Genomic DNA, 22,939 nt, shown 5'->3' with positions numbered 1-22,939 from the left:
CAGCCGTTCTTTTCAATTTTGCAAGTGCTTTAATTTGCTTCACAGAGGATCGTTTCTAGTATGGCATACTTTTAAAAAATGCACAAGTTCGGGGCACCTGGGTGGCTCAGTCATTAAGCATCTGCCTTCGGCTCAGGTCATGATCCCAGGGTCCTGGGATCGAGCCTGCATAGGGCTCCCTGCTCAGCGGGAAGCCTGCTTTTCCCTCTCCCACTCCTCCTGCTTGTGTTCGCTCTCTCCCTGTGTCTCTCCCTGTAAAATAAATAAATCTTTGAAGAAAAATGCACAAGTTTGTTGCTCAATGCTATAACAAGAAAAAAATTGTAAAGAGAAACGTTCACCCCAAATTCTACATCTTAACACATCAGTTGTTCTCATTTTTCCTTATTCCCTTTCAGTATCTGTTCACATGACATAGTCTTTATGACTACCCTGGGTAAATGTTTGGTGTCATAAATCCTAGCATGCCTGTTAGTAGCCTGGCTGAAGGAATTAAAGAGATATTGTTATCACCAGGAACAGGGAAGTTGGAATTACTTATGAGCTTTGTTACTCAATTTCTCCAAATACCAATTTTCCCTTTCTCTATTTACACTTCTGAGCTCAGCTAGCCTGCTGCTCTTTAAAAACAACTGTAGGTTTGCTTTTAAGAAATATCATATCGTTTAGGGGGATTGTTAAACTGTCAATTTGGGTAAAATTCCTTTGAGAGTCTTAATTACTTGGGAGAGGTAACTATAATAATTGATAGGTCAAGTCAACTTATTTTACCTTTTATTTATTTATTTTTTTTGGGGGGGTAATCTCTACACCCAATGCAGGGCTCGAACTAATGACCTCAAGATCAAGAGTCATATCACATGCTCTGCCCACTGAACCAGCCAGATGCCCCTTATTTTACTAATTTTTTAAAAAGCTTGGATTGTTTGGAATGAAGATAGGAATGACGAAATAAGACACACAGGTAAATTCTCTACAAGTGTTTGCTTACCTGAGTTGATGTAACATCATCTTGATTTTGCAGGCAAGGAAACTATGGGTCTAACCATTCTACCCATGTTTGCAGAGTTAATAAGCAAACACACTGTAAGACCTGTCAAAGACAATCTCCCTTCACTGTTCAGCCTGCTGTTCTGCAGTATAGACCTGACTGAACTCAGCTGACACACTCCCAAAAGGTTAGGCATATTGCCTGTTGTCAGATTTACCATATCAGCTCTTTTATTTTTTTAATCTTTTTTAGATTTTATTTATTTATTTGACAGAGAGAGATACAGCGAGAGAGGGAACACAGGCAAGGGGAAGTGGCAGAGGGAGAGCAGGCTTTCCGCAGAGCAGGGAGCCCAAACAGGACTGGACCCCAGGACCCCGGGGTCATGACCGGAGCCAAAGGTAAATGCCCAACTGACTGAGCCACCCAGGCGCCCCATATCAGTTCTTTTAAAGACCATGTTTCCTTTAACAAATGTTCTCAGAATCTTTGATAAAAGGTTCTTTGATAAAAGAGGAGATCTAATATGCAAATATACATATCTAAGTAACAGGAATCTTCATTTTAGAAACTCTATTAAGCATCAGGTGATGTAATGCACCAAGCATCCTTCCAGGAAATAGATCACAATATAATACATGGCTACAAAGGCCTGAATGCAAAGGGTATGACCTGCTGCCTCATCCCCTTCCAATGCTACCACATGCCATGTCTTATCTTCATCACCCAGACTAAGCCTAGAAACTGGTTCCTAAGTATACTCAAGAAAAGTTTTTTTGTAATTACAGCGAAGTAGCCACCAAAAACCAACATAAGAAAAACTTGAGTGGCAGCAACCAAAGTAGTCTAAATCTTCCAAGGACCTTGGAGTACCTTTAAGAGAGTGAATCATGCTGTAATAATAACAGGTTATCATGCTGTACAAAAAGTAATCACATAATGTCTTCCTTCCAGAAGTTTTAAATCCAGTGTGGAGATACACAACACACCACAGTGAGAAAACAGAAGTAAAGGAGGGAAGGAGTAAGTGTGTCTGGGTGGTGGTGATATGTGTAGAAGAACAAAAAAGGGGCACCTAACCCAGTCTTGGGAATTTAGAGAGAGCTTACTGAAGGAGGTAAAATCTGAGCTGAATCCTGAAAAATGAATGGCACATACCAGCAGAGGTATGTATGGTTGGTCAAGAATGGGAAAATGAAAGAATGGGAACAGCTGATCTATCTCTAAAGGGTGATTATGATAAATAGGACAGATAAGTGGTGACAAGGCTCTATTATTTATTTATTTGTTTGTTTGTTATTTTCTATTTTTTAAGCTCCTATAGAGTTCACTAGGAACATAGCTATACCCTGGAGATAATATGCATACACCGAAGATATGCCCCAAAGACCTAAGATACTTAAATGATAAATAAACACATATGGGTAGGAGTGCATTTTGAGGATAGCACTTGTTATATGTCTTTCTGAGATCAGTCTTTTCATCTGTAATAGAACTAACTTTGAAGGGCTTTTGTGAATATGGAACTTTTTATCTTTTTTTTTTAAAGATTTTATTTATTTATTTGACAGAGAGAGATCACAAGTAGACAGAGAGGCAGGCAGAGAGACAGAGAGGGAAGCAGGCTCGCCGCTGAGCAGAGAGCCCGATACGGGACTCGATCCCAGGACCCTGAGATCATGACCTGAGCCGAAGGCAGCAGCTTAACCCACTGAGCCACCCAGGCGCCCCTGGAACTTTTTATCTTATAAGGGGTCTGTATTATAGAAAGAACTCAGATTTTAAGCCACATATACCAAGTTTGAATTCGACTTTGTTATCTACTGCCTATGTGGTCTTGAACAAAGTACTTTCATTTCCTGGCTGTTTCTTCACCTGCAAAATGACAGTACTAATATCACAGCATTATGAAGATTCTATAAGGCAAGGCTGATGTGTAACCAACACTCAGTTAGCAAGACCAGTATTGGTGGTTAAAGTAGTGAATTATTTTCATATGAGTTTGTTACTCACTGGTTACTCAGTGACTTACTCCAATGAGCACTTTAAGTGCCCTCCTCCCCTCTCCTGAGACCCCAAGGACCTCTCCATGGTCCAGCAATTAATTAAGGGTTGATGCCTGGCATAGCAAATCTTGGCAAAGAAATCTACAGATATTCTGATTGCAGTGATTATGAAACAGTTTGAATATCATTTAAAAATTAGGTAAGTGAAGTGCCTGGTACTTAGTGGATATTCAATAGATACTCATCAAATTTATTTAATCTATGACTTCCAGTCTATGGGTTTGTTGGGAAATGGCCCTCTACTTGGTGACATCCATTTATCCAATATATATTTATTAAGGCATATTACTATTGAAGGTTTGGTTGTTTGCATCTAGGTGGATCTCATTCTTTTCTCTGCCCCCTCAAAGGAATAGGAGCACTGATCTAAGGCTTTAAAAAAGTGAACTCTTTGGGGACAAATTAGGAGCAAGATGCTGAGAGTTAGATCTTTCACTGTGGACAAATAGAAGGGTTAAAAGTTACAACATCAGAGTAGCATGGTGTCTTTTATGAATCCTTGACTTGGCCCCAGGGGACTGCCTGGTACGGTGACATAGGTGTTTTGGAAAAACTCCTCCATGTTAATCCTCTTTCTACTCACCACACACTCACACTGAACATTCTAGGTCACCAATGTGGGGCAAAGTGGGGCAGGGGAGAAGAGAGGGCAGGGTTCCCACACAAAAAATTTCATGTTAAGTTTTGGGGTTGTTTTGTTATGTAACAATAGATAACGAGTACACACCCAAAGAGCCAACAAATAATAAACTGTTCTTTAGCCTAGCCTTGTTCTTCCTGGAAATAACTCCCTGGAAAACCCTTGGCAGGGGTGGGTATATGAGTTTCACTTTTTGATATATTTCCACAGCAGTATTTTCCTTAGTTGTCTAGCAGAGTTGGCACAAAGAGCTGGGCAAGATATAAGACAATAAGTGTCATAGTATTCCAGGAAGACTTAGAATAAGTCCCTGCATCTTGCCATATATGGATATACAATGAGATTTTAGATCTAAACTCCTGTGTGGATTCCTTATTCTGGTGGACTCTATCATGGAGCAAGAAAGACGACTGTTTTCTCTATGGTCTAAGGCCTTCACTAAAAGCATGTGAATAGCTTCCTAATCCCCTTTTCTATAGATTCCATATCCTAAACATCTTTTAACTCTAACTGCCGGAAGAGATACAGAAGACACTTAAGAGAACATGCACAAAGGAAAAGAAGGCACATTTGCTCCAATATGGCCTTTTTAAAACTCCTACTAGTTCTTAGTATTATGACCAACTGTTCTTGTGTTCAGCTGACTTATGTCCTAGCTCCTCCTTCCCAGGGGTGCAGGGGCTCAATAAACAAGTAAAAAGAGAGATATTGTGAAGGAATATGAGTAAGCTATTAATCATAAGATGTCTCTAGCTGTGATGATCTGAGATATTCCATTCCCTCTTCCATGGTGGGAAGGAAAAGGTAGAAATTATGGAAAGGAAAGAAGTAAGAACTGAAGGTAGAAGGGATAAGAGAAGCAAAGAAAGAGAACAGGGTGCAGAGAAGGACAGAAAAAGAGACGTAGATGGGGAGAATGGGAGGAAGTTAGAAATGGGAAAAGAATGGGAAGAGAGACGGGAATAAGTAAAAAAAGAGAGAGAGAGGAGGGAGGAAGAGAAGGTAGGGTGAGATGGGGAGGGGGCTGGAAATACTGGGTGAGAGGAGAGGAAAGTAGTAGAGGGGAAAGAGACTGGGGGTAGGCAGACAGAGGCTATATCACCCCAATTAGATAGCAAACTCCTGTTTGCTATCATTTACCAACTTTCTTGTCACTCTATCTTCAACAACTTCGTTCTTTCATAGTTTCTCTCTTCACTCTAATGCTATCTGATGTAAATTTCTCCTTGGATGACAAATCTAACACCCTGGCCACGCATTTCCAACCACAGGGCATGCTCTTGTCTCAGCCTTCTACTCCCTCAGTCTCACCCGGCTTGGGCTCACTCTGAATCTCAACAGCATCAGCAACATACAGTCTCTGAAATCTCAATTAAAATATTCAACTCAGAGCACTGGCATCTGTACTACCAGTTCACTTGCTTAAAGATCCGACTGCAGTCGTTCTTCAACATTGATGCTTCTAATACCTTGGCCCCCTTCCTGGCTCTCCTCCATGTCCCCCTCACATGCCCTTATAATGCCATCATTTGCTCTCTTTATGGTTTTGATTTCATATATATCAATGCAAACATGCTTGTGCAAACACCATGCTGGTCTTCTCTCCTTCTGTTGTGCTTGCGTGGCAAAAACCCAACCCTGGATGACCTCTAGAATCTGTCTTCTCTTTACCTGCACCTGAACAAAACCTTCAAATTTAAAATCTATGATCTCAAATACCAAGTGCACTCTTAATACTGCTCAGAAGTCCTATGATTACTTTTCTTTAGAAACTGTTCCTGTCTTAAAAAATGTCTATTTCCTACCTTCTCTCTCCTCAAACATCCTACCTCAAAATCTTTAGCTGATGTCGTCTTTTCTTTATTGAGAAAATACAATTTTCAGATAGGAACTCTTCCTACTTTCTAACTTCCCTGCAACTGTGCCCTTCCTGCAACTCCTGTTGCAAATTAATGTCTTTGTCTCTGAAGACCTTTTTAAAAAAATATTTTTAAAGACTTATCTATCCATGAGAGAAAGAGAGAGAGAGAGAGAGAGAGAAAGTGTATGTTTGGGGGGGGGGGTGGGCAAAGAGGGAGGAAAGAGAGAATCTCAAGCATACTCCCCACCAACTTGAGCCAAAACCAAGAGCTTAACCAATTGGGCCACCCAGGCACCCCTGTCTCTTAAAAATTTTTAAGTCATCTAAGGCCTCCATCTGCCCCTTGGAGCCCGTCTGATTTTTCTTCTCAAGGGGTTGCCTGTCTCCCTTTCTATCAAATCATTCCCAGGAGCTTAGACACAAGCCATAGTACAGCACTGCCCCATAAAACTTACTGTAGTGGATATGTTCTGTATGAGCGCTGTTCAACACAACAACATAACTGCCACTACCGCTTGTGACCATTGAGCACTTTTAAGTGTGGTTAGTGTGACTGAAGAACTTAATTTTTATTTGTATTTAATGAGATTTTTCTCACACGCAGGCAGCAGAGAAATGGAATTGTATGTAGTTAAGGGCTTCCCACTGCAATTAGAATATAATCCCAACTCCGTTCCATAACCAAAGGCCTGAAAGACCTGCCTGGGCCCACATTCCATTCTCTGCCTCATTCCCACAGCTCTGGTCTCTCTGTCCTTTCCCAGTAAGAAGCCGTTTTCGGGTTTTTTGCACGAATTTTTCTTTTTATGGGACACTATCCTCGTCTTGACCTGCTTTTACTCTTTCCTATCCTTAACGTCTTGGGTTAATTGTCACCTCTTCAGAGGCTTTCTCTGACTACCGTCTACAAATCACAACTACCCCTTATTTTTCTTCCTCTTTTTCCTTTCAAAGCCTATACCTCTTTCTTCCTTCCTTCTTGTCTATCCTCTGTCTCTTCTGATGTTGGCTTGTCCAGCTCAGCTGCTTCCCCACTGGAATTTAAACTCCTGGCGAGCAGACAATAGGTTTTCTCTGGCGTGTGTCGCGTTGCAGACGCCAGCACAGGTCTGCCACACACGGCTATAGATGAAGGATCTGCGCCCTGGACGCACCGCCAGCGGAGGGATGAATGAGCGGGCAAATGCGCGGGCAAGAGAACAAGCACGGACCCACACGGAAGGCGCCAAGCGTAACCGCTTAGGGAGCAGCAGAAGCCCCGCCTCTTCCGGCCGCGGCACGGACACCTCGGCAGCCACGGCGGCGGGGCCGCGGCGGGCGCCGACTCGGCCCGCCCCCTTCCCCCCGCCCCGCCCCGCGCCGCCGCCGGCCCGGCCGCTGTCAGCCCTCCTCAGCGTCGGGCCGAGGCGCTGTGTATGTTGAGTTGCTGCGGCCGCAGGCTGCTGCACGTTCTGGGCCTTAGCTTCCCGCTGCTGACCCGCCGGCCGCTTTTTCTCTGCCCTCACCGCCTCATGAAACCGCTGGTCGTGTTCGTCCTCGGCGGTCCTGGCGCCGGCAAGGGGACCCAGTGCACCCGCATCGTCGAGGTGAGGCCCGGGCAGCTGGCGCGCTCCCTGGGCTTGACCGGACGCCGGGTCGGCCTGTCCCGCCGCGCCGGGCGGTCCGCGCCCCCCGGAGCCGCGGACTAAGCGAACTACGAGTCCCGGCGACCATTGCGTCGTCCGCGTGGCGGTGGTCGAAGGGTCCTGAGGCGCGCGGCCTTTCGGGACTCGTAGTCCACGTCCGCCCGCCTCGGGGGCGCCCTGAATAGAGGGGGACCGCTTGGGGTCGCTTTGTTCCCGCGCCCCTCTTTCCTTATAATTTGGGGACCAAGTTCGTCTCGAGAGTGGGCTGGGAGGGGGATCCGGGAGGATCAGCCTCTGGGGACTCCCGGCGCGCCGAGGTCAGTGTGTCGCTGGTTGTGAGGTGGGTGAAGGCAGCGGGAGCGTGGGTTCAGGTTAGAGGCAGTGTGCGCTCGCGGCTGTCTGGAGGGGAGACCGGTTTATCCACTCCGCCCCTTCCCGAAGCAGGCCCTTTGTAAACACCTAGGCTAACCTAACCCTGGTCTTAATCCTGGAAAGGAACCCCGGGGGACAGGGTGTTGCTAAAGGTATTCTGTGATCTGTCCGGAGCACTTTTCCGGCCTCGTCAGTGGCAGTACCAGCTCTGAGGTTCAGCCCGGATTCGTGTGGTCGAAAAGCCGCGGAGCAGAGTATGAGTTCAAGCTTCAACCTCTGATCCCGCTGCCAACTCACGCTTTTGTCCGTGGCCAAGTCACTTCCTCTCTGCTTCAGTTGCACTCTAGACAGTACGAGGATCTCCATCCAGATTTAAACTCCATGTAAAAAACCTCCCAGCTCTAAAATTGTGTTTCTTTTTTTTGTTGTTGTTGCTTCACGACGTGTTCAGGTTACCGGTTCAATTCTGTAAATTTTCGAACAGATAAACGTGGTTAGCTGCAGTAACACTGAGGAGAAAGGCTTATTGGAGAATCTGGGGAATTAAATTGGGAGTGAAGGAAAACAGGGTATCTAGAAAGGGGAGGCGCCCAGTGGTGCTGTGAAACACCCAGACAATCCTTGTGAAACTCGGTGACCACAAAAGTTTTGACCCAGAACTCTAAAATAATGCCTTCCTCTGTTCCAGGACGTGGCTTATATTAGCTTTGGGCTTTCATTCCTATGTTCCTACAGTCCACGCCTGTCCTATATTTTATTCTCTAAAGAGCATCCAAAGCGAAGTGGTACCATCTACTTCATTACTATTTTACAGCTGTCTTGATAATTCCTGATCATTTTTAGGAATGAAAGTGGGACTAATTAAACAAAAAAACTCCACATAAATATTTGTCTTCTTATTTTTGTTGGTTCTTTTAACTTTTTAAGACAAGTGGCAATTGAATGATTTCAGGTTTGTTTTTTTTTTATTTTATTTTTTAAAAGATTTTATTTATGTATTTGATAGAGACACAGCAAGAGAGGGAACACAAGAGCGGGGGCACGGTTGGGCGTGGGAGAGGGAGAAGCAGGCTTCCCACTGAGCAGGGAGCCCCATGACCTGAGCAGAAGGCAGAGGCTTAATGACTGAGCCACCCAGGTGCCCCTGTTTTGTATTCTTTTGTTTTTTGTTTTTGTTTTTGTTTTTGTTTTTAATGTCTGAGATGACTCTTAACATGTATATAGCATAATAAGGGAAGGAGAAGAGATTTCAGAGCCAAACAGATATGGGTTCAAACCCTAACTCTGCCGTTTACTGTTTCTTTTCTTCTTTTTAAGATTTTATTTATTTTTAAGTATCTCTACGCCCAACATGGGGCTTGAACTCACAACCTGGAGATCAAGAGTTGCATGCTGTACTGACTGAGCCAGCTACGTGCCCCCATTTACTGTTTCTTTAGACCCAGGGAAGTTGTTACTTTTCGCTGGCCTTCCTCTGTGAAAAGAGAGAAATAATACCTGCCCAGCATGGTAGTTGTGAGTATTAAATGAAGTAAAATAGGGGCGCCTGGGTGGCTCAGTGGGTTGAAGCCTCTGCCTTCAGCTCGGGTGATGATCCCAGGATCCTGGGATCGAGCCCCACATCGGGCTCTCTGATCAGCCGGGAGCCTGCTTCCACCTCTCTCTCTCTCTCTGCCTGCCTCTCTGCCTACTTGTGATCTCTGCCTGTCAAATAAATAAATAAAATCTTAAAAAAAAAAAAATGAGAAAATATCTGGCACACATAGATGCAGATAATTTTTTTCCTTCATTTTAGACTTCCTGTTCTGAATTTATGAAGTTGGTTATTTCCACTTTGAAGTAGTATTACTTTAAAAATTGATTTATGACAGCTATATTTGCATGCATTTAAATATTTTGTTTCTGAATCGTAATGTGGCTTTATTATTTTTTTTTTTTAATTTTATTTATTTGACAAAGAGAGATCACAAGTAGATAGAGAGGCAGGCAGAGAGAGAGAGAGGGAAGCAGGCCCCTGCTGAGCAGAGAGCCCGATGCGGTACTCGATCCCAGGACCCCGAGATCATGACCTGAGCCGAAGGCAGCGGCTTAACCCACTGAGCCACCCAGGTGCCCCGTAATGTGGCTTTAAATATAAACATCCAAACTAATAATACTCAAATTACTCCACTACTTTAAAAATAATCTACACATTCTGTAACTAGTATTTATTCTTTACTCAGTTCAGTAATGGCTGATAATGTTTTAAACCTGTTAATTATCAACTCTAAGATTTCCATGATTAAATGTTTCCTAATGTATTCTTTAATATTTTGGCAATTATATAATTTTAAGTTGTCTTAAACTGTCATCTTCTTTCATGAAAATAGTTGCTCTTGATTCCAGTTGCCATAAACAATTAAGTTAATTTCTACAAATTCCATATAGTTTATAATTTAGCAATTGCTATCTCCTAGCTGACTAAATTGAACAATGGAATGTCAATGAACAGTTAAGTCAGAGGTGCCCCCCCCCCAGGAGTCTTTTGTGTTTTGATTCAATTTTTTATTTCATAGGCAAATACAAACTGAATTCTAAGCAACTCTAATTCTGGGGACTAAGTTTTTTTCTGTAAGGAAAAGTTCTGTAACTCAAGGTTAAATTTCCTATCATGCCAATGCTAATTTAGCTCACAGGGTACCTGAAATGTGGCTGAAATAAATTTGGGGAGGTGGGGAATTACACTGATTTCCGACTTAGGCTGTCAGAAGTACCTACTTGGACCTGGCTATAGAATCTGAGAATATTTGGCCCTCCAGTATCCTAGGGCATTGCGGTTAATGATGAGGGTATAATGGGAGGGAAGCTGGATTGTAGGTATATATGTATTTATTTATTATCTATTTCTTTCTTTTCTCCCTTCCCTCCCTCCTTTTCCTTCCTTCTTTCCTTCCTGGTGGTGAGTTTTACCTCTGTTAGTTACTCTCCCAGACCTTGAGGAAGAAAAGGCAAATCTGATGCAGTATTTTCTGAAACTGTTCTGAACTGGGATGGGAGGATTTGAGGGAGATTTGGGTTTTGACTTTGCCCATTTATTTGTACTGGTCTTCCTCAGTTTCATTTTCTAACTAATTGTTTCTAAATCTGTGTCCTCTTGTACTCAATTTGTTTTTGAAAATTAATGGTTTTCTAAATCAGTGCAATCCTTTCAGAGTTAAGTGCTTAGAGTTATTGTGGAATAACTTGTTACTAAAAAAGGATGGGGATACTGTGTCGTTTTTTTAATTTCTAAAACTAAGCTTTATATTGTTTTGGCCCAAGAAAAATTTTGGTGCCTAACCTAACCTAAATTTGTCTTTCAAAATAACCACAATTTTGCATGTGTTAGCTGAAAGGATATGTAAACCTCCTCTCTCTCTCCTCTCTCTCTCTTTTTTAAAAGATTTTTTATTTATTCATTTGAGACAGAGAAATACAGAGAGTGCATGAGCAGGGAGAGAGGGAGAGAGACGCAGGCTCCTCGCTGAGCTGGGAGTCCCATGCGGAGCTGATACCTGGATGCTGAGATCATGACCTGTGCTCAACCATCTGAGCCACCCAGGCGCCCCTTAAACCTCCTCTCTTTTAAAGATTTGCTTACATAAACAAATTATGCTAAAACTTATCTCAATGCCAGATTGCTTTCTTTAGTACCCCAAAAGCATTCTTGTCATCTTTTGTGTCATAACTTTGTCCACGGACGATGCAGGTAACTCGTACTTTGTATGGTCTTCCTACCTACTGTGCTTAGAAATTTGGGGATGCTATTAACTTTAAGCATGTAGAAATCAGAAAATTGATTTTATTTGCCATTGTGTTTCTAATGCTGAACATTGTGCCTAGCACGTAGGTAAGGGCTTAGTAAGTATTTTTTGAATTAGTAGTTTTAGAGGATGCTGGTTTGTCCTAAGATGTAAAAAAAGTTTTAAAGTTTGGTCCCCAGGGGGCGCCCAAGTAGCAGTTAGCTCTCCCAATTCCAGGACAGAAATGCTTGAGTGAGACCTAGCTCTGTCATACTCAGATTTCTTTTTAAAGATTATTTATTTATTTATTTGACAGACAACGAGACAGGGAATACAAGCAGGGGGAGTGGGAGAGGGAGAAGCAGGCTTTCTGCTGAGCGGAGAGCCGGATGCTGAGCTTGATCCAAGGACCCTGGTATCATGACCTGAGTCCAAGGCAAACACTTAAGGACTGAGCCACCCAGGCACCGCTACGTTTTGTTATGTAACACTTCTGCTTACTTTCCGTGAATAAATGGTATGGTTGTGAAAATGTGCTGACGATTCTAATATATCCAAGCTCCTGATTACAAATTGCCAAAGCAGATTATGGCTCATAGAAAAAACTTGATAGGAAGATTTACTAAACATTCCCTTGTTTAAGAATAAGCCTTTCTCTCCTTTTGCGAGGACAGGATAGAGTAAGAGATAAGTTTTTTTTTTTTTAATAATAGAAAGTTTAAATTATCTGTAAAAGAGTCCACAGAATTCTTGACTCTTCTGAAGTACCAACCACCTTTTTATTAAAGGTGGTTGTAACTTAGAATTTTTTTTCTTTCGGTTAAGAACTTTTAGGAGGGGAGAATGTATTGAGATATTACCATCACTACTTTTGAAAACTTTCTTTTTCTTTTCTTTCTATTTTTTTTTTTAAGATTTTATTTATTTATTTGACAGAGAGAGAGACAGATCACAGGTAGGCAGGGAGGCAGACAGACAGAGAAGTGAAGCAGGCTCTCCGAGGACCAGAGAGCCAGATGTGGGGCTGATCCCAGGACCCTGGGATCATGACCTGAGCTGAAGGCAGAGGCTTTAACTCACTGAGCCACCCAGGCGCCCCTCTTTTCTTTCTATTTTAAATTACAAAAGTAATAGTTGTTTGGGAAAAGTAAAATCCTCTCTAATTCTGATGCCACTCATGTTAGCTCTTTGGTATTAACTGCTTCCCCATCTCTTTCTCAATATTCTTAGAAATAAAAATGCCTGTGTATATATATGCTTTTTTTTTTTTTTTACCTCCAGATGGAATTCTTCTGTTTTCTACTGAATGTATCATGGATATCCTTTCAGGTCTTTACATAGATTTAATTCATTTTTTTTTTCTTTAAAGATTTTGTTATTAGGGCATGAGCGAGAGAGAGAGAGAGTGAGAGTGAGCATGAGGTTGGGGAGGTGAGCAGCATGCAGAGGGAGAAGCAGACTCCGTGTTGAGCAGGGAGCCCTATGCAGGACTCTATCCCAAGGACTCTGAGATCACGACCAGAGCCAAAGGCAGACACCTAATGAACTGAGCCACCCAGGCACCCAATTTAATTCATTCTTATTAGTAGCTGTAGAATATTCCATAATATCCATGTTCTATAGCATGGTTTTACCATTCCCCTATTGATGGACATTCAGGATAGTCTCCAGGAATTATTTTGCTATTGCAAACAGTACTTCAAAAAACTTCCTTGTAAATATAACATTGCATATGGATGCTGTTTTTGTAAGTAAAGTACCTTAAAACAGGATTGTTCAGTCAGAGGATATGTGCATTTTTAATTTTAATTGATAATTGTCAGAATACTTCTCAAAGACATACTTAGGACATTTCTGTCAACGGTGTATGGTTCTTTATTAGCACAGGACAGTTATCAATCACCTTAATTTTTGCAAACTGGTACATCTCCTTTCTAAAGTTTTTCTGAGTAAATTCCTCATTTTTTCAAAGGTGAAGAGGTGTTATTTAAAAAATATTCTTTTACTTGTCATTTATTCAGAAAACAGGTTTTTTTTTTTTAAGATTTTATTTATTTATTTGACAGAGAGATCACAAGTAGACAGAGAGGCAGGCAGAGAGAGAGGGAAGCAGGCTCCCTGCTGAGCAGAGAGCCTGATGTGGGACTCGATCCCAGGACCCCGAGATCATGACCTGAGCCAAAGGCAGTGGCTTAACCCACTGAGCCACCCAGGTGCCCCCAGAAAACAGTTTTTTGAGAGCTGGGCACTGTGTTTGTTGCTGAGACGAATAAAGCACAGATCCTTCTCTTAAGCTTTTAGTTAGTGTGGAGGCAAGGAAGTTAATCGGAGACTTCTACAGAATAGAGTGGTAAATCCTGTGATACAAATGTACTAAATCTACCATTTAGATAAGGGACATTTAAATTTCAGTCCAGTGGGTCCGGGAGGTCTTCTGAGGGGAGGTGATATTTCTGAACTCAGTTTTGAAGGACAGTGGGAAAGAAGCAGCTGGGAGATGTGAGGGAGTAGAAAACACTTAAAGCATAATTACCCTTGAATAGGGTAATTGGAGGTTTCATTTCTGAGAAATGCCTAATGAGAGAAAACCTATATGAGACTGACCTAGAAAACACTTCCTGAATGCAGACTGTGTGCTGTATCTGTGTATGGGGACACAGGCTTCTTGAGGCTTTCACTTTAGTAAAGATAGATGCACACTTAACAGAATTTTATGAGAAAAGATATGAAAAACTTGCAAATATTCAAGTTTACATTACTTTTTTTTTTACTGATTTTTTTTTAAGATTTTATTTATTTATTTGACAGACAGAGATCACAAGTAGGCAGAAAGCAGAAAGAGAGGAAGCAGGCTTCCTGCTGAGCAGAGAGCCAGGTGCGGGGCTTGATCCCAGGACCCTGAGATCATGACCTGAGCTGAAGGCAGAGACTTAACCCACTGAGCCATCAGGCGCCCCAAGTTTACATTACATTTTTAAAAACTCTTTATCTTGTAGTTCTTCCTTCTGAGTTATTGTATTGTCTTCAAGGGTAGGGACCCTGGCTCTTAGTGTCTTAGTAAGTTTTTTCACAACTACCCTAGTCCAAAATAAATATCTAAATTATATTTGTTAAGTAATTAGATCTGAACAATACTTAGGTATTTTCAAACAACTTGTGATCTTTGACCACAGTTCCAGACTTATATCTTCCTAAACCCTTGGAATTTCCCAAGTGTTGACAGTTACAAAAGTGTTTCTTGTTATGTTGATGAGGTGGGGTTTGGGTGCTGGTTGACCTGAAAACCAGCTGGGTTGGAACTTTTAGTCTCACCCCTCCCCTTCACCTCCAGGGATGTTTTAATCAGTTGCCAATGGCCAGTCGTTTAATCAATCATGACTATGTAATGGAGCTTCCAAAAATGAGGGCGGGGTTCAGAGAGCTCCTGGTTTGATGAACACGTGGAGTCAAGGGGAGTCGCCTGTGTGGAGAGGCACTGAAGTTCTGTGCCCTTGTGCTGTGCTTATATCTGGCTGCTCCTGAGTTATAACCTCTAGTGATCTAGAAAATAAAATATTTTTGTGAGTTTTGTGAGCCATTCTAGCAAATTAAGCAAACCCAAAGAGGGGTTTTGGGGCCCTCTAATTTATAGCCAGTTGGTCAGAAGTACAGGCAGTACCTTGGACTTGGGACTGGGCTCTGAAGTGATGGTGGTTTGGGGCAGTCTTGTAGAGCTGAACCTTTAACCTGTGGAAGCTGATGAATCTCTGGTTAGATAGTGTCAGCATTTAGTTGAATTTTTCCACACTCTGCTGGTGTTTGAGAATTGTGTAAGGGAACCTGTCCCTCAAATTAGAATTGGGTCCAGGAACCCCAAAGACTAGCCCAGGAGACCATAAACTCCATATGGGTGGAGAACCCTGAATTTCTGGTTTACTTTCATATTTGTAGTGCCCAGCACAACGTCTGGCATAAATTGATGCTCAGTGAACATTTAAGTAGATTTTGAAGCCATTCAGATCTGGGTTCCTGCCCCTTGATGAGTTAGTTAAATTTTTGCTTTTAGTTTCTTCCACTGAAAATTTGGGATATTAATTTACTCTTCATGGTGATTATGAGGATTAATAAAAAATGTCTAGCAGAGTGCCTAATACATGTTATTATTACTTCATATATGTTGGCACCCCCCCTTGGCCTACTCTGTGCTTATCCATAAATAGTCAATGAAGGAAATGCTTTGAGCAGTGTAAGTATATACATGAGCAGTATAAGTAAATAGCAGTATATACACTTTGAGCAGCATAAGTATATAGCAGTGTAAGCTATACTTTGGGTACATTTTGGTACAGATAGATACATTCTTAGTCATTAGACTGAAGAAAAATTGAACTGAAGGGATATGAATTAATGTCAAAGTGTCATACCTGTGTGTTGTCTATTGGGCAATATGCAGAGTTCAGATTCTAGAGTCAGACTGCCTGGGTTTGGTTTTCATCCTAACATCTACTGTGTGTGTGCCACCTCAGCCAAGTCGTTTAATCTCTCTGTGCTTAAATTTCCTCATCTGTAAAATGGGAATAATTATATGGTATCTACCTCATAGGGGTGGTGTGCAGATTAAATGAGCTATTATATGTAAAGTTCTTAGAGCAGTGCCAGGCACGTAGTAAATCATACATAAATGTTAGTTGTTTTTATTATCATCATCTTTTTATGTGTTAATTTTTTATATCCCCCTCCCCCATCTGCTTTCTTTGACTTGATTGAGATACCTACCCCCATTTTACTCCCTTCTACTTTGGTAGCTATACAGTCTGTTTATAATGATTGCCCTAGAAATTTTAAGCATACATGTTATTTAACTTAAGTCTAATATTGATTAATATTTTTACTCTCCCCACTCCCTAAACAATGGAAATGCTTTAGGATGCTTAACTCTATGTTCCATCCTGTTCCGTTTTCCAAGATTTAAATATTGCAGTGATTTTTTAAAATTTCTACAAATGATGTGTTTGTGTTTTATAACAGTGGTGTAATGTTTGTAGAATAACTCACCTATATACCAATTTGTCTATTTACCATCTATTTTTGCATCTCAGAACTTCCTTCTTTTTTCCTTAACAAGTTTCTTTAATCAGTATGGGCTTGTGGTTAGGAATTGTTGCTGTTTTCTCTGCGTGATAGTTTCTCTTTTCTGGTAGCCACTAAAAAATCACCCTTTTGGGGTTCTGACTTTACGTGGAGCTCTTTGATCTGATCTCCAATTTAGGCCCAAGTCTTTGTCCCCTTTCTCCAGTTTGTGGGCCATTAAATCCAGGTTCTAGCCATCAGATTGGGGGTGGGAAAAGACCTCAGGGCAGCCACAATTCTAGCAGGCACTCACTCTAGATTTGTGCATTCTTGATTTAGCTAAATCTGAGTTACTCTGGTTTTCTACCAGCTCCATCATGCATTGAAAAAGGATAATACACGCACACAGGACTATATATTTATGTATACATATGTGTTTGTATGTACATATACGGGGTGCCTGGCTGGCTTAGTCGGTAGAGCATGAGATTCTTTTTTTTTTTTTTTTTTTAAGATTTTATTTATACATTTGACAGACAGAGATCACAAGTAGGCAGAGAGGCAGGCAGAGAGAGAGAGAGAGGAGGAAGCAGGCTCCCTGCCAAGCAGAGAGCCCGATGCGGGGCTCGATCCCAGGACCCTGGGATCATGACCTGAGCGAAAGGCAGAGGCCCTAACCCACTGAGCCACCCAGGCGCCCCGAGCATGAGATTCTTGATCTCAGGGTCATGAGTTAGAGCCCCACATTGGGTGTAGAGATTACTTAAGAAAATAAGGAAAAAATGTTATAAAAAATACTCCATTCGGAATGCCTGGCTGGCTCAGTCAGTGGACCATGTGGCTCCTGATCTTGGGGTTGTGGATTCAAGCCCCATGTTGGATGTAGAGCTTATTTCAGAATGAAATCTTACACACACATACACGTATATCCAACTACATGGGTTTGCTATGCAGGAAGGAGTTTCCCTGAAGGTACATATATATTCTACCCACATGAAAATTAGATGCCTCTACCTAAGTCTTAGGGCCTCCTCAGTGTCTGTTCTCTCCCTTATCCATACTGTCTTTGAAATCTACTGGATATATACCCTTTGGGTTAAAGTTTCAATGACAATAATGGGTTACTCTAAATGCCACATTGTAGTTAAGATGCTAATGGGGACAGGACTTCAGTGACTGTGGACCTCTAAGTCACATAGGAGTACAGTATTTTTTCCTAACTGTTATCCTGAATTGAAATTCAGAGCACTTCAGAGAAGTTCTTTAGTAGTGGGAATTTTAGGTCTTAGTAAGAGAGAAGGGGTGGGCTTGGGTGATAACCATCTTATTCATGTCATGTTGGCCTAATCACAGTGACTCATGTTAACCTTAAAGCTAATACTTTTAGCCCAGTTGCCTATGAAAATGTATTTGCTCTAACATTTCTATTGCTTTAACCTGGGAAATGAAGAACATTTTTATAGACTGAACATGTGATAAGAACATCTAGTGTTTAATAAAGAACAGGTGTGAGTGGACATATTGTTTGCCAACAGTTTTATGATGCCTGGTAAATAAAGCTACCAAAACATTACTTTGGCAAAGGAAAAAGCACCAGTTGTTACCTACCATTCTCAGAAACTTTCATTTTGAAGGACTGGGTCCATGAGTTGCTTTCTATGCCTGATTTCCATCAGTCTTCCCTAGAAGACCCAAAAGTTGGTTTTATTCATCATTGGGCTGTATCTTATATCAGCAAACAATTAAATATGCTTTACTTGGGGCTACATAAAAGACTGCTTCCCTGCTCACTATATGTTTGAAACTCCCATGATGAATTTGTCACTGGTGTGTGCCATTGGAAAGTATTACGTGTTTAATTTAACCGATAAAATTTACCTTTATAGGGACGCCTGGGTGGCTCAGTTGGTTAAGCGGCTGCCTTCGGCTCAGGTCATGATCCCAGCGTCCTGGGATCGAGTCCCGCATCGGGCTCCTTGCTCGGCAGGAAGCCTGCTTCTCCCTCTGCCTGTGCTCGCTCTCTCGCTCTCTCTCTCTTTGACAAATAAATAAATAAAATCTTTAAAAAAAAAAAAAGATTTACCTTTATAATTATGTATGATTTAGGTAGATAACTTGAATTAATATTTTCTTGGTGTCTTTAGGGAGTAGAGAGACAGCCCAGAGACTTTGATTATGTGATTGGGAATTGACTTAATGGCTAATACAGGTTTTTATATAGTGGACAGTTTTATTTGCTACTTACTTAGTGATTATTGGGTGAGGCAGGTGGCAAGCGGAAATGATAATGGTGTCAGAAACGGTAGTGGTGCCATAAAGGCAAGAGTAAATCGAGGATTGTCAGAATCTGGCTGAATGGTATAGATAGGCCCAATATGCCTGGCTCTTGGTGTTTGGATAAATTTCTCTCAGCCCCATGCTAGGATACAACCAAATGATAAAGTACATCAACTTTGAGTTTCCTTTTTAATTTCTACCGGGAGATTCTATTATTTATTTATTTATTTATTTATTTTAAAGATTTTATTTATTTGACAGAGAGAAATCACAAGAGAGCAGGCAGAGAGAGAGGAAGGGAAGCAGGCTCTCTGCTGAGCAGAGAGCCCGATACGGGACTTGATCCCAGGACCCTGATCATGACCTGAGCCGAAGGCAGCGGCTTAACCCACTGAGCCACCCAGGCACCCCAAGATCTGTTATTTAAAGGCAGTAAGCAGCTTAAAGGCAAAAGACTGTCTCCAGGTCTGTCACCTAGGCATTGCCCTGGATGCCCACTGTGGATTAATAATCAGACTTGGGTTCAAGTGCTGGTTTCCTCTCCATACAACTGGCAAGTTGGTTTATTTCAATGTTCCCTTTTGTAAAAGGAGTAGTGTAGAAGTAAGTTGTCTTGCCAACACTGAAACATCTGTATCCCAAGACTTAAGTGTTAGATAGTGTGTAATCCAGTGCACTCATATTCAGAGGCAAATTATCCAGTCATTGTCAATATGTATACTTTCTGTGCCATTCTGTGCTGTATGAATTGTGAGCGCCAAGGAATTGTATTTAAATCATTTCCCGAGTATTTCATGGTTACATAGAACTTCAGGCTGGTAACAAAGAATGTGTAAGGTGGGAAAAGGAATAGCTTTCTGAAATAGAATTGTGTGTATGTATTTTTTAATTATAATATGTAAGAATTGGGGTATTAGGGTCAACTTTCTTACAATACAGCATAGAATTAGAAAGCATGTGGACTTTGAAGTCAGACGTTGGTTTGAATCTTAGTCTACTATCTGCAGCTGTATTCGCCAACTTTTCTGATTCTGTATCTTCATTTGTAAAGTGATGATAGTGCCAACCTCACTGAGTTGTTAGGAAGATGAAATGAGGTGATGCTTCTACAGTGTTCAGCACAATACGTAATGCTGAGTGTATAGATGGTAACATTTATTATTTTAGAAAAGATCTGTAGGAAAGAGATCAAAAAGTAATTTAGATAAAAGTAGTTGTGGGAAGCATTATTGTCATTGTTATAATACAGAGAGATTGCTCACACTGATCAGTTTATAAATTTTAGAAAATCTGGTACAGTATTTTAGAGTCTATGGAATATGAAAGATCTTTGTACTTAGAGAAAATATTTGGAGTTAGCTTACATTTAAAAATCCTAGAAAGGTGGGACGCCTGGGTGGCTCAGTCAGTTAAGTGTCTGCCTTTGGCTCAGGTCATGATCCTAGAGTTCTGGGATCAAGTCCCATGTTGGGCTCCCTGCTCAGCAGGGAACCTGCTTCTGTCTTTACCTGCCCCCCCCCCCCACAACTTGTACTCTCTCTCTCTGACAAGTAAAACCTTAAAAAAAAAAAAAAAACCCTAGAAAGGGTGAGTGAATTTAAGGAAGTTTATAGGATAAATGCTATTTATATTCAAAATAGATTATTAGATGCCAAATGGAGCTAATGACCTAATGAAGGGTTAAGTGTCATAAGCTAGTACTGTATATATATCTTAACTGTCCTGTTATTAAGATGTGCATACTTCTTATTTTGGTTACTTTTTTATTATGCAAGTAGTATAGACACATTATACAAAATTTAGAAAATACAGATATATAGAAAGAAGAATTTAGGGGTTCCTGGGAGGCTCAGTCAGTTCTGCCTTTGGCTTCAGTCATGATCAAAGGTCTTGGGATCAAGCTCCACATCAGACTCCCCACTCAGCGGGCAGTCTGCTTTTCCCTCTCCCTCTCCTCCTCCTCCCGCTCATGCTTTCTACTCTCTTTCTGAAATAAGTAAATAAAATGGTTAAAAAAAAAAAGGTATAAAAATTACCAGTAATCTTACCATCCAGAGAAAGCTGCCATCAATCACTATTTTTGGGCATATTCTTCCAGACATTTTTTTTTTAGTAGATTCAGGCTATCTGGAAACCTGCTTTTTCACTTATAATATTGTAAACATATTACCATGTTAATAAATGTACTTTTATCATATAATCTTTATAACAATATACCATATATATGAGATAAATTATATATTTAACATATTCCGTTTTGGAAATTTTGTTGTTTGTAATTTTTCAGAAATTATGTGGTTTAAAAAATATTTAATTTATTTATTTCAGAAAGAGAGAGGAGGGAGAGCCTGCAAGCATGAGCAGGAGGAGGGGCAGAGGGAGAAGCAGACTCTCTTTTGAGCAGGGAACCCGATGTCCAGCTTGATTCCAGGACCCCAGGATCATGACCCGGGCCGAAGGCAGATGCTTAACTGGTTAAGCCACCCAGGTTCCCCTGTATTCTTTTTTTTTTTTTTTTTTTTTAATAACTTCATTGAGGGGCACCTGGGTGGCTCAGTGGGTTAAATCCTCTGCCTTCGGCTCAGGTCATGATCTCGGGGTCCTGGGATCGAGCCCCGCATTGGGCTCTCTGCTTGGCGGGGAGCCTGTTCCCCCCCCCCCCCCCGCCTCTCTGACTACTTGTGATCTCTGTCAAATAAATAAATAAAATCTTTTAAAAAAAATAAAAAAATAACTTCATTGAGATAGAGTTAGAGTTTACGACTAAATAATTCACCCATTTGAAGTGTATAATTCAGTGGTTTTGGTATATTTCATTGTTAATTTTTTTAAAAATGTGTTAAAATACAACCAAGATTTCTTATTTTAACCATTTTAAATGTATAGTTGAGCAACATTAATCCCGTTCACCACTTTGCACAGCTGTCACCACTTTTCTAAAACTTCTTTGATACACAAACAGAAACTGATATACACATAAGTCCCCATTCCTCTCTTTTCCCAGTCCATGTTAACTTCTGATCTCCTTTCTCTCTTAATGAATTTGCCTATCTTGGGTCCTTCATAGAGGTGGAATCACAGTATTTGTTTTGTTGTGTCTAGCTTATTTCACTTAGCATACTGTTTTCAAGGTACACGTTAGCATGTGTCAGAACTTTCTTTTTATGACTGACTAATGTTTCATAGTGTGTACATAGTATATTTTGTTTGTCCATTTATCTGTTGTGGGAAAGGGCTGCTTCCACCTTTTGGCTATTGTGAATAATGCCTCAATGAACTTTGGCATGCAAGCATCTGTTTGAGTCTGCTTTGAATTCTTTGGGGTAAATAGCTAGGAATATAATTGCTGGGTCATAGATGAGTTCTTTAACTTGTTGAGGAGCTGCCAAACTTTTCCACAGTGACTATTACAATTTTACATTGCCATCAGCAATGTAGGAGGGTTCTAGTTTTTTCGCATCCTTATCAACAATTAATTTTGGTTTGTTTAATTATAACCATCCTAGTAGTGTGAAGTGGTATCTCATTGTGGTTTTGATCTATATTTCCCTAATGACTAGCATGAGCATCTTTCTTGGACTTGTCAGTCATTTGTATATCTTTGGAGAAATGTCTATTCAAGTCCCTGACCCATTTATTAATTTAGTTGTCTTTTTGTTGTTGAGTTATAGGAGTTCTTTATTCTAGATATTAAGCTTTTGTCAGAAAGATGATGTGCAAAACATTTTATATTTAACCTTTTGAGCAACTGCTTGACTTTCTCAAACTGGCTGCACCATTTTACATTCCTACCTACAGGGTATAAGAGTTCCAATTTCTTGATGTACTGGCCCACGCTTCTTACCTGTTTTTTTGTTTGTTTGTTTTAATAGTATTCCAGTGGGTATGAAGTGGTATCATACTATGGTTTTGATTTGCATTTCCCTAGTGATTAATGATGTTGAGCAACTATCCCATACTTAACCAGGCATTTGTATATCTGCTTTGGAGAAATGTCTATTTGGATCTCTTGTCCCTTTTTTCATCTTTTTTCCAGAATATTGCATTTTAAAAATTGTTCATTTTTTGAATTGGGTTATCTTTTTATTATTAAGTTATAAAGTTGTTTACATATCTTAGATATAAGTCCCTTACCCAGATAGATATATGATTTGCAAATCTTTTCTCCCATCCTGTGGATTGTCTTTTCATTTTCTTGGCAAGTATCCTTGGAAGCATAGTAATTCTTAATTTTGATGAGGCATTATAGCTTGTCCATTAGAACATGTGATATGCTTTCTATTGCCTATGATTTATA

General features: G+C 40.8%; 1 protein-coding gene across 2 annotated transcripts in view; it reads left to right on the top strand.

Moving 5' to 3' along the window:
* The first annotated feature begins 6,888 nt into the window (after positions 1-6,888).
* Positions 6,889-22,939, top strand: part of CMPK1 (cytidine/uridine monophosphate kinase 1) — a 38,283-nt gene continuing 22,232 nt past the window's right edge. The window contains exon 1 of one of the 2 annotated variants that reach the window (XM_045978074.1): positions 6,889-7,144. In XM_045978074.1, the coding sequence (XP_045834030.1) occupies positions 6,974-7,144 (171 nt within the window). In that variant the 5' untranslated portion in view covers positions 6,889-6,973. The remainder of the gene's footprint in view (positions 7,145-22,939) is intronic. The other variant, XM_045978065.1, reaches the window with a different exon arrangement.

The sequence above is a fragment of the Meles meles genome, chromosome 1, assembly GCF_922984935.1.
Source record: "Meles meles chromosome 1, mMelMel3.1 paternal haplotype, whole genome shotgun sequence".
In the NCBI taxonomy this organism is placed as follows: Eukaryota; Metazoa; Chordata; class Mammalia; order Carnivora; family Mustelidae; genus Meles; species Meles meles.
Note: the sequence above shows the minus strand (reverse complement) of the source record. Positions and strands in the feature narration are given on the sequence as shown.